Raw genomic sequence first — 12718 nt, 5'->3', positions numbered from 1 at the left:
GAAGTTTGTACCTTTTGATTACCTTCCTTCAATTTTCTTCCCCCCACCCTCAACTGTTCTGATAACCACAGATCTGATCTCTTTTTATGCAAGTCTGGATTTGTATTGTTGTTGTCATTGTTTATTTTTTTTAGATTCCACATGTGAGATCATATTGTATTTGCTTTTCTTGCCTAAGTTATTCATCAAGTGTGTACTTTAAATAAATGTTTTCATTTAATATAAAACTAGATCAAAAGGCTTATTTGGTTCATTGCACAAATCCTGTTAATGCAAGTAGAAAAAGAGTCATGCTTATATCCGCATTCATAAACACATTTTTAAAAAGGTAACAGCCAAAAAAAGAGTGGAAATAATAGGAAATTAGAAGAAATGTATGCCTCAAGATACAGCCTGACTGACCATGAGTATAAAGTAAGAGAAAAATTGGATAGACCTATGAGCATAGAAAAATCTATAAGCAGTAGCTTGTAGGTAAGAGAAATATTAAATGAGGGAGTAAATGAGTAAACTCTACAGGAAATATGGAGACAGTGAGGAAAAGTGTAGATGAAAGAGGTTTAAGGAGAGACTTCTGAGTCAGAGTTACCAAATACATAAAAATGTGGTTATTCAGTAAGGCAATAAGACTAAAAGATTTTTTCTTATTATATATATGTATATATAAACTACTAAAATAATTTTAAAAATTATCATTGATGTGAGATATTTCTGAAAAAATAATTTAACCATAACCTATTATTCCACATGGAGAGGGCAATGGCACCCTACTCCAGAACTCTTGCCTGGAAAATCCCATGGATGGAGGAGCCTGGTAGGCTGCAGTCCATGGGGTCGCACAGAGTCGGACACGACTGAGGTGACTTAGCAGCATTATTCCACAACACAGAGTTGGATTTTTAGAATACTTTAACATGCCCAATCATATGTGGCTGACATTGTTTTCTCTCTTATTCCAGTTTAGATTTTATGTAGAGATTCAGGAAGATTTTAATTATAGGGGCTATAGGGGAGCAAAAGTGTATACCAATTCCAAAAGAAAATAGCCAATTTACACGTTACCCAATTGCCTTGTGTCACAGGATTTTCTAAATTGTGCTATTTTCTGTGAAATTCAGTGTGACCTGAGGAACATCTATTTCTAAAGGAAGTGCTCATCAAAGGTGCCATATATCTGTTGCTAAAGATAGTTATCATTTATCTAAAGTTCAGGCACAGTATGAACATTGATTTGATAGCTTTTCTAATTCTTCCTGTTTGCCTCAGGCCTGTCTAGGTAATACAAAAGTGTAAAGAAGTGTCTTTGTATCTATTATGTTGGTGTTTTCAGAAAACTTTAGATTCATATCTCCATAAAATGTTTTATCAACTGATTGAGATCTTGAAAAATAAGCAATTAGCTAAACAGCATTAACCCTCATCATATAAGGCAATAAACTGAAACAAAACAAAGCAACTCAATGGCAGTATTTTTACAGAATACAGAATTTCGGTTAGTGTCTATACACTAAATCAGATGACTTTCTAAAGAATCTGTGTCCTTTTTTAGTAAATACCCTTTGAAATAATGGAAATGAATAGAATTGAGTTTAGAACAGCCATCCATTGAAATGAATAGAATCATTCACTCTGCATTTTAAGAATTCTATTATAATCACTGAAAAATGTTATCACAAAGTTAAACTATTATTTAGATATTAAACATATATTAGATCATTATATTCTTTCTAGATAAATATGAATAGGCTAGATTTCAGATATGTTAAAATCTAATATGTATAATTATATTAATCTCTATTAAAATTAGAAATGAAATATTAAGTATATTAAATTATGGATGTCAACTTTCTTACACGTTTATGGCAGATATTTGTATATGTCTGTATATATACTTATTATATATATTTATATGTAAATTATGTTTACTAAACCTATGTAGAGCTAACAGAATTAAAAATGTTATGTAATTCTAACTAATATCAATTTATTGGTGGATTCCAAATAAATATGGTCTTATATAACTAGAAAAGGCATAGCTAGCAGTTGAGAAAAACCCTTGCTTACAAGAGGAATTATTTTGAACTAGCTTAAAACTAAAGAGATTACAAGCCATGTGTGGGTTTGTCCCAGTCCACAAGAAAAGAGATCTGGGTGAGACTCATCAAGCCTAAAATCTAGGAACTGGACAACAGTACTAAGTCTTTTCCATTACTCTGCATTTATATACTTCATTTTCTTTCTCTGTAGATTGGCCATATGGCAAAAGGTATATCATTTCTATTTACATTTCAGTCACATACAGCAATATTGTCTCGATCTCAGTCTCCAATATACAGAGATAGAATCAAAATGTTCCAACTTTTGTATCTATCTCTGGTCTGATCAAGTGACCAGTAGTGAGTTAAATAAAATCATAGCTGTGGTTAGCCCACTTCTGGGAGGGACAGGAGAAAGGGGAAAGTTATGAATTGCAGAAGCACTCTGCATTTCTTAATTTTATTTTTAATATGTTTATTTGTTTATTCTCCTTTTCTATAAAGATTTATGTAGTAGATTTTTGGACATTGATATAATTATTAAAATATAAGGCTACATCTCCTGTTGTTAGGGATGACAAACACTCTAGCATTGGAAAAAAAAGTATTCAAAGTAATTTCTCTTTTTATCTAAAATATTATCACTTGGAACAATTTTAGCTAGTAAGGAAAGTTGCTGTCAAAATGATTGATGCAATGTTCAGATTAATTATGGAGGAAATACCAAACACAAATATTTTTCTAACTGCTTATTACTCTAAATTGAGCTCTGGTGTTTAGAAGACACATTATATTGATTTAGGACTTGTCATATAAAGTTATTATAAATATAAAATATTTTTAATTTGACTTTTAGATATTTAATTGTAAGTTATTTAACACTTTATATTTAACCCTACCAAAATAACCTTGATGAAAAGCTCTGTCTTAACTACAGAGACTAAAAAGCATCCATGATTGAGGAGTAGGGAGACATAAATAATCAACTAAAGACAGCATGATCTACTATTTGTGATCATCCAGGATTGGTTATAAAGTAATGCTAGAAGTGGATAAAAAGATAAAGGCAAGCCGTATTGAAGAACTTTGAATTTTTGGTTGTTTTTTGGTTTGGGGCTTTTTTGGGCCGTGCCTTGCGGCATGTGGAATAGTTCTCTGATCAGGGATGGTACCCGGACTCTTGGCAGTGAGAGTGAGGAGTCCTAACCATTGAACCACCAGGGAGTTCCCTGCATCTCTATAAAGAAATGTAGGTTCTGTTGAGTTGCCTCTGAAACTTGCCTTTCTTACATTTGTTTACTTTATGTGATGATCCCTACAAAATAAGTGGAAGTATAATTTTTGGATTAAATGACTTTTCCAAAATAAAAAAACAAAACTGTAGCAATTATATATGAATTACAGTTTGTAATTGAAATAAGTACATAAGTACATTGAACGTTATATAGTGTTTTGTTACATTAAATGGTGAATATCATAACATTAATTTTAAAACAAAAAAGTAAAATTAAACATTTAAAATTAAAATATTCTGATTATTTTTAATAAAAATTCATAAAACATTAAACACTAATTGTGATTAAAATGGTATGGATTTTTAAAAATCTTGATATAAAAATAATTTTTAAAATTAATTTTTGCATTGTATATAATTCCTTATACACCTAACACTTTTGTTAGTAAATATTGGTAGGAAAATTGTGCATAAATTATTTTACAAGAATTTTCAAAATTATATAATGGAAAATTTTATGATGCTACTTATTTTTCTACAAATATTCAAATTATTTATGTTAGAAACTATTTATAGTCAGAAGGGAATTTACATGGCAAGTTGGAAAAGGTTGCAGACATATGTAAAATATACAATTAAGTGGATTGATCACTGGCAAAATTATTAATTCAGTAATATTTAGAAAACATTTTATAATATGTTTAGAGCATTTTGAAATATTTAGATTTTTTTTTTTTTTGGCTGGCTGCACTGTGGCTTGCCAGATCCTAATTCCCCACTCAGGGATCAAACCCACGTGCTCTACAATGAGAGTATGGAATAATAACCAGTGGACCTCCAGGGAAGTCTCTAGAGAATATTTTGATGATTGATTTGAGTGTAACAAATTCTGAACAAAAATTAGTTTCTAAATTTGTATAACTCTAGATCTAGTAAATATTTGGTATAGATATTTGTGGGGCTTCCCGGGTGACTCATTAGGTAAAGAATCCGCCTGCAATACAGGAGACCATGGTTTGAACCCTGGGTCGAGACGATCCCCTGGAGGAGGAAATGGCTACCTGCTCCAATATTTTTGCCTGGGAAATCCCATGGACACAGGAGCCTGGCGGGCTACGGTCTATGGGGTTCAAGAGTCGAATAGGACTTAGCGACTAAGCCACCACCACCAGAAATTTGTGAATTTGACAAAAATTTTACTATTTAAATGTGTTAATGATATATGGAAAAACATTAGATTTTAGTTCTATGGTATCTGGTTAATATATAAATCAGTATTTATTGTGACTTCAGAAAAGATTACAGATATTAGGAAAAAGTCTTAGAAGTTTAAAAAAAAGTATGTAATCCATCATGTTTCTCATTCCTTACTAATATAAAGGTGCTGAAATAACCCATATGTACTTTTCAAAGAACAAATAATGATTTAACTTTATTAAATTATGAAAAGGATATCACTGCATTTTAAGAAACCAATAGACATGTTAAACCTTTTTAAGTTATCAAATAATTTTATACTAAGTCATTAATCCCCATCCCTTCAGTTGGTCCAACATTTTCCAGACACTTTCCTAAGCCCTTGATATATAATGGTGAATAACATAGAGCCCTCGGCTAAGAGAAGCTGTTTTAGCGTGTGGGTCAAATGGAATAGATTATTTTATAGGATAGGTTGATAACACTGATAACAATGAAAGGAACTATGTAAGCACATAAGAGACAGTTTTCCTGATCTGTTTACTGCAAGGAGAGTTTTCTAGAAACTTTATCTGAGCTAAATCTTTTAGGGTTAGATCTAAGAAAAAATTAGTTGGGAAATACATTCCATGTGGGAGGGACAATGTCAAAATATGCATGCATTATGGGAACTGCAAAAGTTCAATATTATACGAGCACAATCTGAATAAAAGTAAGTGGTCAACGGTGATGCTGACCTGGCTAGTGACCAGATTATGGAGGCTTTTATCTGCCAAATTAGCATGGTGTAGCTTTATCTTATGAGGGATAAGCCAGTAAAGATTTTAAAAAAGATAATGTTAAAGTCAAACTTTCATGGTGAACAAATCACTCTAACTTCCGAGTGAAAAATAAATTTAATGTGGTCAAGATTAGAGAAGAGGAGACAGGTTAGATGATTATTATAATTGGCTATAATAGTAATTTTCAAAGTTTGGTCCTTGATCTGCAGCAGCAGTATTACCTAGGAGGTTGGAAATGTGGATTTGGGGATCTCCCCCAGATTTGCTGCTGCTGCTGCTAAGTCGCTTCAGTCGTGTCCGACTCTGTGCGACCCCATAGATGGCAGCCCACCAGGCTCCGCCGTCCCTGGGATTCTCCAGGCAAGAATACTGGAGTGGGTTGCCATTTCCTTCTCCAGTGCAAGAAAGGGAAAAGTGAAAGTGAAGTCTCTCAGTAGTGTCCGACTCTTAGCAACCCCATGGAAGCTCCTCCGTCCATGGGATTTTCCAGGCAAGAATACTGGAGTGGGGTGCCATTGCCTTCTCCGCCCCCAGATTTACTTAGTCAGAAATTCCTGAGGGAGGCTATCTATGTTTGGATAAGCCCTTCTGGTGATTAAGATATCTGCTAAAGTTGGAGAATCACTGAGAAACAATGTTGAGGACTGAAATAAGTTGTATATGTGGGGAAAAGGGAAAGGGACAGTTTCAGAAAGACTTAGGAAGTAAAATGGTAGATTAAGAGGGGAGATTTATGGGTGAAGGGTGGCCATTAACTGAGATTCAGCTAAAGTAATATTGCTGGGTTGATAGAGGTGATGAGTTTGGAGAGCTGGTCTTACAAAAGAACAAAATTGCCAAGTCTATATGATCAGGTGTATAAATCGCACAAGGAAGTAAAAAATCTGTAGCACCATATTGCACAACTTCAGGGAGTATGTGAATGGCATGCTCTGGAGCATAATTTGAAGGATTTGGTGTCTCAGTGGTAAAGAATAGACATGCCAATGCAGGTTTAATCCCTGGGTCAGGAAGATCCCCTGGAGAAGGAAATGGTAACTTACTCCAGTATTCTTCCGGGGAATTCCATGGACATAGGAGTCTGGTGGGCTACAGTCTATGGGGTCAGTCACAAAGAGTCAAACACAACTGAGCAACTTAGCACATACTGAATACAGCATGAAAAGTGCTCCCTGGAGTAGAGCAGTGTAGTAGCACTGGACAAAATCAGGCTTTAACAGGGTAAGAAATTTCCTGGATGCAGCGATGAGGCTATAATGGAAGACATTATATGAGAAAACTAGAAGGATGAAGGTTGTTATGAGAATGACCATTGGAACTGAATGTTTTGGTTGCAGCATAGTTCTTGCTGATAACAAAAATATTAAGATGGTGGAATATAGCTGGTCTCAATGTGAAAAGCCCTAAGGTAACAATTGATCATTTTCAGACTCCGTATAGTGGAGAAGGCTGAAGTGGCAGACTCTAATAAGCCTTATCTTCTCCTCTGTCTCTAACCCCTTAATAAATCCTAGTCATTTTCTCCCTGTAATATATTTTAAGTAAACAACCTCTTTTCTATGTTATTGCCACAAGTTGGTCAACTTTATCCACTCAAATCTAAAATGGCAACACAAGCTTCATAGTTAGAATTACTGTTCATCATTCTCTGTTTTGTGGTTTCCCCATACAGTGGCTAGGTTAATTTTTCAAAGATATTATTTTCTACAGAAACTTTAGTTGCTCTGAAAGCTTTAGCAACTTTATGTTTTTGAGAGATTCAAACACTATGGCCTGCTACTTGAGATTCTTCAGAAACTGATTGTATCTCTGATCTAATAATTACTGCTGGAATTTATTTAAAGTTTATGTCCCATGCCCATATGGAGTGAATATATTCTATTTTATTTAATCCTTATATCTCAAGATAAATAATATCATCTTTACTTTTATATAGGGAATTAAGTCTCAAAGAGGCAATATAACTTATTCAAGTAAGATCAGATTCAAGTAAAGCCAAGTATACATGCCTCTGGGGTCTATTTTCTTTTTCACCTGTATCTCTTTGTTTACCACTTTTCTCCCAAATCTCCAGTTCACTGTGTAAATTATCTATGTTAACTAACCAAAAGTGCTCTTTTTTCCTAAACTATTAATATCATGGTATATGTTTTAACCACTATATATTTTCTCATAATATTCTTATTTTTTTCTACCATTATATCAGTTGTTTTCAAACTTCAGTGTTCATTAAAATCTCTTGGAGGACTTGTTAAATCACAAGTAACTGGTTGCTAGGTTCCAGAGTTGCTATTTCTGACAAGTTCCTAGGTGATGCTGAGGTTACTGGTCTGGGACCCAACTTTGAGAACCTTTGTTCTATATATTTATCCAAATTGAATATCCCTTAAAAGATCCCCTGGAGAAGGGAATAGCAACCCACTCCAGTATTCCTGCCTGGAGAATCCCATGGACAGAGGAGCCTAGCGAGTCCATGGAGTCGCAAAATTTCTATGTATGCACTGTATTCAAGCATTTGATACTGAATGTATACAGAGATCTAAGTTACTTTTTTTCTTTGGTCTTTTTTCCCCATTTTTTACTTTAAATCAGATTTCAGTTTTATTCCAACCTCTACCATGCAGAATTTCTTTTGAAAGCATTTTATCATCCATATTTCTTTTTCTTTTTTCTGTCTGTTGCTGCATTTGAAGTTACATTGGAACATTTGTTTTTTGTCTGTAATTTGCTTTAGGTGGGAAGTGTTGTGCAGTTCCACTGCAAAAAAGGACATCTTCTTCAAGGGTCTACAACACGGACTTGCCTTCCTGACCTCGCATGGAGTGGAATTCAGCCTGAGTGCATACGTAAGTATAAGAAATTATACTTGTAGGATAAGACTTTATATGCATTATTTTATAAGCATGAAAATAAATTTATGTCCATGTAAATGGTGTCACATTATTTCTAGGTTATTATAAAACATAATTCACATATATAGTATTATTACTGTAGCATAACCCCATGCCCAGTGAGGAGCATTATTTTTCAAGAAGTCAGAAGGCACAGGGAATAGTTTTGTTCCTTTTGAAAAGCTCTTGTAACTGTGTTCAGTTTGGTCACATAGTAATTGTAGATAATGATGACTTTTTGGTTCATAGAAATGTACCTATTAATCTGAAGTACTGTGAGATATAGGAGGCTCCAACATAGTAGTGACTCAATCTTTTTTCACTTGTTAAACTCTCTGAGAACCTGAGTAAAGCTAGAAACATCCATGAAGAGAAATATGCATCTATACCTTAACCAAATCATTGAATGTTGCTTAGAATTTCCTTAAGCTTCTAAGTGTGCGCTGACCATAATTTGGAAGAACTTTCCAACCAGATTGAATAAGAACAAAGATTAGTAAACAGTCTTTTCTGAATTATAATTTGAAATAAATTTTAGCTGGTGAGTTATCCTCCCCCCCCCCCTTACTTCTCCTTTTTAATCTCTTCCTTCATCTTTTTTGGGTGGGGAGAAAAATAAAGAGTAAGCAGGAATAGAAATACTCATCAGAAAGACATCTAGCTTTTAGGATTTCCTGAAGTCCAAATAAGTCCAGCGAATTTACTCTATCCCTGTCAGAATCACCCAAATAATAATGTGGGCTCATGTGGATCCACAGTTTACTGAAAAGCAGTAGAACACTCCACTGAGAAGTCACGTCAGGTGCCTGGCTGGCTTATACTTAAATCCAGCAAAATTCCCTAAGAGAGAATTCCTTAGAGTGTGTGCGTACTTTAGAACATCTGTGTGGGATGTGACTAGACATTTCATAGTAAACCAAGGTTCTTTGGAGACCTGCACTTGGCATAATGTACTGCAGAGCATGTCAGAATTTCTAATATGGGCATAATTAGGGTTAAGAATATAGCGGAAACAGACCATTTGTGTTTATTCTTAGCAATATTTCCCCAATGAGAATGAACTTTTATTAACTGAGTTAAATTAAATATAAGCCATATAACATTATTTTTTACATAAGTGTTAAAATATTAGATATTATTTACAGTTTAGGTGTTTCTCCACTAAGAAATAAATGGAAAAATTATTTTCCAAACAAATTTTCCCACAGAACACTCTTTCTCAGACAGGGTCTGTATTCGTGAACACATGATTAGATATATCTTGTTTAGCAGGAGAATTCTTCATATCATCTCTTTCTGACTAAGAAGGGAGTGGTTATCATAAGACACAAAACAAGTAAACTGAGGGGCAGGGTCAAGTAGTGTCATAAGTGAAATAGTGGAGTTAAGACAGAGATTTAGCAATGGGTAAAACCATGGAGGAAAGGAGACAAAAATATCAAATGAATGAAAAATTACTGCTAGCATATGGACCTAAAATATGGCCAGAAAATGCCATGTGCAAAAAATTATTAAGTTGTACTTTCTACATTAGGAATATTAATAGCAAAGCAACATATTGAATTGTGATTGAATTTAACTTTAGAAAACATGCCTTTTAATTTAAATAAATATAATAAATGAAAAATTACAAATTAATATTTCCTAAACTAGTACAGAAAATCTGAGTTTGATAAACTTTAAGAATTATCTTACTGCAGTAGTTAATAGATTCTTTAAAATGCTAATATATACTGAATCTCCAGAATACATCTTTTATTTTTTCTCTATTTACTTTTTAACATCCACCAGTGTTCCATAGATGATTGTTTAGAAAATGCTAGTCTGTGAAAACATTTACATTTACATTGATAAGCTTTCCTTGATTCACTGGAATATCTAAAGGTATATTTATATAAAGGCATTGTTGTTGTTTAGTCGCTAAGTCATGTCTGACTCTTTTGCGACCCTGTGAGAGTCAGGCTCCTCTGTCTATCGGATTTCCCAGGCAAGAATACTGGAGTGGGTGGCCATCCAGGGATTGAAACTGCATCTCCTGCATTAGGCTGATTCTTTACTACTGAGTTACGAAGGAAGACCATATACAGGCATTAACATACCTATAAAAATATATCATGATTCCAATCTCAAAATTTTTTAACATGTCTATAAAACTGAACATTGTTTTCCTTTCCTTAACATAGCCCACAGCTGTAAACAGCCGGAAACTCCTGCTCATGCAAATGTAGTAGGAATGGACCTTCCTTCCCATGGGTATACATTAGTTTATACCTGCCAGCCTGGCTTCTTCTTAGCTGGTGGAACAGAACATAGAGTGTGTAGATCTGATAACACCTGGACTGGAAAAGTTCCTGTTTGTGAAGGTAAGTTTTCTCTATAAAATCTTGCAACAGAAGATTTTGTACTGTCTTGGCTTTCCTTAGATATAAGCTGCTGCTGCTGCTGCTGCTGCTGCTAAGTAGCTTCAGTCGTGTCCGACTCTGTGCGACCCCATAGACGGCAGCTCACCAGGCTCCACCGTCCCTGGGATTCTCTGGGCAAGAATACTGGAGTGGGTTGCCGTTTTCTTCTCCAGTGCATGAAAGGGAAAAGTGAAAGTGAAGTCACTCAGTCGTGTCTGACTCTTAGAGACCCCATGGACTGTAGCCTACCAGGCTCCTCCGTCCATGGGATTTTCCAGGCAAGAGTACTGGAGTGGGGTGCCATTGCCTTCTCGGTTAGATACAAGAGACAAAAATAAATAAATAAATTAGCTTAGGAACAAAAGTAGAAGTGATGTAGTCATTTCATGCTTTTTTTCTTCTTACCTTTATTACTTTTCCTAGTTCTCTGCTCACAGTAGATATATTAGTTTTCTAGGGCCACCATAAAAAAGGACTACAAGCTAGATGGCTTAAAAGAATAGAAATTTATTCTCTCACAGTTCTGAGGCCAGAAACCCAAACTCAAGGTGTCAGCAAGGCCCTGTATCCTCGGAGGGCTCCAGGGAAGAATCATTCCTTACCTCTTCCTAGTTTCCTATGGCTTCTGGCTATCCCTGGCTTTCCATGGCTCCCAAAGGCCTCACTGCTATTTCTGCTTCTATTTTCATGTGGCCTTTTTTCCTATGTTTCTCTGCATGTCTTCTTCACATAGAAAAGCAGCAGTTGTTGGATTTAAGGATTACCTCAGTAATATGTCACCTCAAGATTCCCACCTTTTTACATCTTCAAAAACTCTGTTTCCAAATTAGGTCATGTTCTGAGGTTCCTGGTGAACATGAATTTGGAACATATAATATTCAACCCACTTCAGTAATGAAAATTGTTCCCAGCATTCTTGAGTTTATATTCTTCTGGTAGAGTAAATCTGGTAGAAAGCCTTTCCCAAAGCTTGGTTAGGAAAGCAGCATCCAGAAGTCTGACTGTCACAGTTTTTAATATAATCAGTCTCCAAATTAATTTCTCAGTCAGGATTATATGACAGTTTGACCATATCTAGGTGATGTGTTTACCTGTGTAGCTGCTTTAGTTGATCCGGACAATCTCCATCTGGACAAGATATAATGAGTTTACCAGAGGAAAAACAGTTTCCAGAATGAATAAAGGAAGTTTTTCTAGAATTCTTAATAAAGTCATCAATACATTGTTTTTCAGGCCTTTAGTTCTTGATGTCTTGAAACATTGACAAGTGTAAATGACTTTCTCTTGGTGAAATGTTTCACTCTCTTCGCTTCTGTAGAGTGCTACAAATTTTTTTCTTTTTAAAGTTTTTTCATGATAGAAATCCCTTCTATGTGAGATCTTATTCTTTTATTTACTTGTCATCGTCTTTCTCCACTCTCCTATCCTTTCATCTGCCCTTTTCCAACTAGAATATAAGCTCAAAAAAAAAAGGCCATAAACTATGTCAACGTATTTAAAAGTTTAATTTTGATCACTGGAGCAGTGCCTTATATGTGAAAAGTGTCTAAACAGTATTTGTTGAATAAATAAATATTTTTATCTCCTCAAATTTCTGGCTACACATTCTCCATTTCCATTTCCTTTTTAAGCTTAATGTTTTCTATCTATCTTTTCTAAAGCTCAGTTCTTTGTTTTCTCTTCCTTTCACTCAGTGTTCTCTCCCTAGGTGATCTAATTCATTCAAGCCAATGACTCAGTCTCCTCTATGAAGGTTATTTACAAATTAATATTTCTAGCTCATATATCTGCTCTTAGTCCCAGACTTATAGTTTCAATTGCTTACCTGATATTTCTTCTTGAATTTCTCAAAGATATTTAAATAATATATGCAGATATAAACTCATCAATTTCCCTTCACCTTTGTTGTCTCTTGATGTTCCCTAACTTAGTGGTACCATCATCACATAATAAATAGAAATCTAGTAATCACCTTTGACATCTTCCTGTTCCTTTAAGTCCACCAGAATTTTAGTATCTTTGCACAAAAAAAAATCTATCCACTTCTCAGTTTATCATCACTACTACAGCAGTTTAACTCAGCATTATCTCTAATGAGACTACTGAAATGGCCTTCTAATTTCTCTGTCCAAATCGATACCTACTTGTTTCCAAATTGTTCTCTATGTTGCAGCTA

At 34.6% G+C, this 12718-nt stretch overlaps 1 protein-coding gene across 4 annotated transcripts in view; it reads left to right on the top strand.

Annotated features, from left to right (window-relative positions):
• CSMD3 (CUB and Sushi multiple domains 3) overlaps positions 1-12718 on the top strand; it is a 1311921-nt gene that overhangs the window by 1272949 nt on the left and 26254 nt on the right. For all 4 annotated transcript variants that reach the window (XM_081504393.1, XM_081504396.1, XM_081504395.1 and 1 more), the window contains 2 exons: positions 7984-8095; positions 10324-10503. In XM_081504393.1, coding sequence (XP_081360519.1) covers positions 7984-8095; positions 10324-10503 — 292 coding nt within the window. The remainder of the gene's footprint in view (positions 1-7983; positions 8096-10323; positions 10504-12718) is intronic.

This window comes from Giraffa tippelskirchi, chromosome 6 (genome assembly GCF_054371585.1).
Source record: "Giraffa tippelskirchi isolate mGirTip1 chromosome 6, T2T-mGirTip1v1.2.pri, whole genome shotgun sequence".
NCBI lineage: Eukaryota > Metazoa > Chordata > Mammalia > Artiodactyla > Giraffidae > Giraffa > Giraffa tippelskirchi.
The sequence above is the reverse complement of the archived record's forward strand: the minus strand, read 5'-3'. Positions and strand labels throughout refer to the sequence as shown.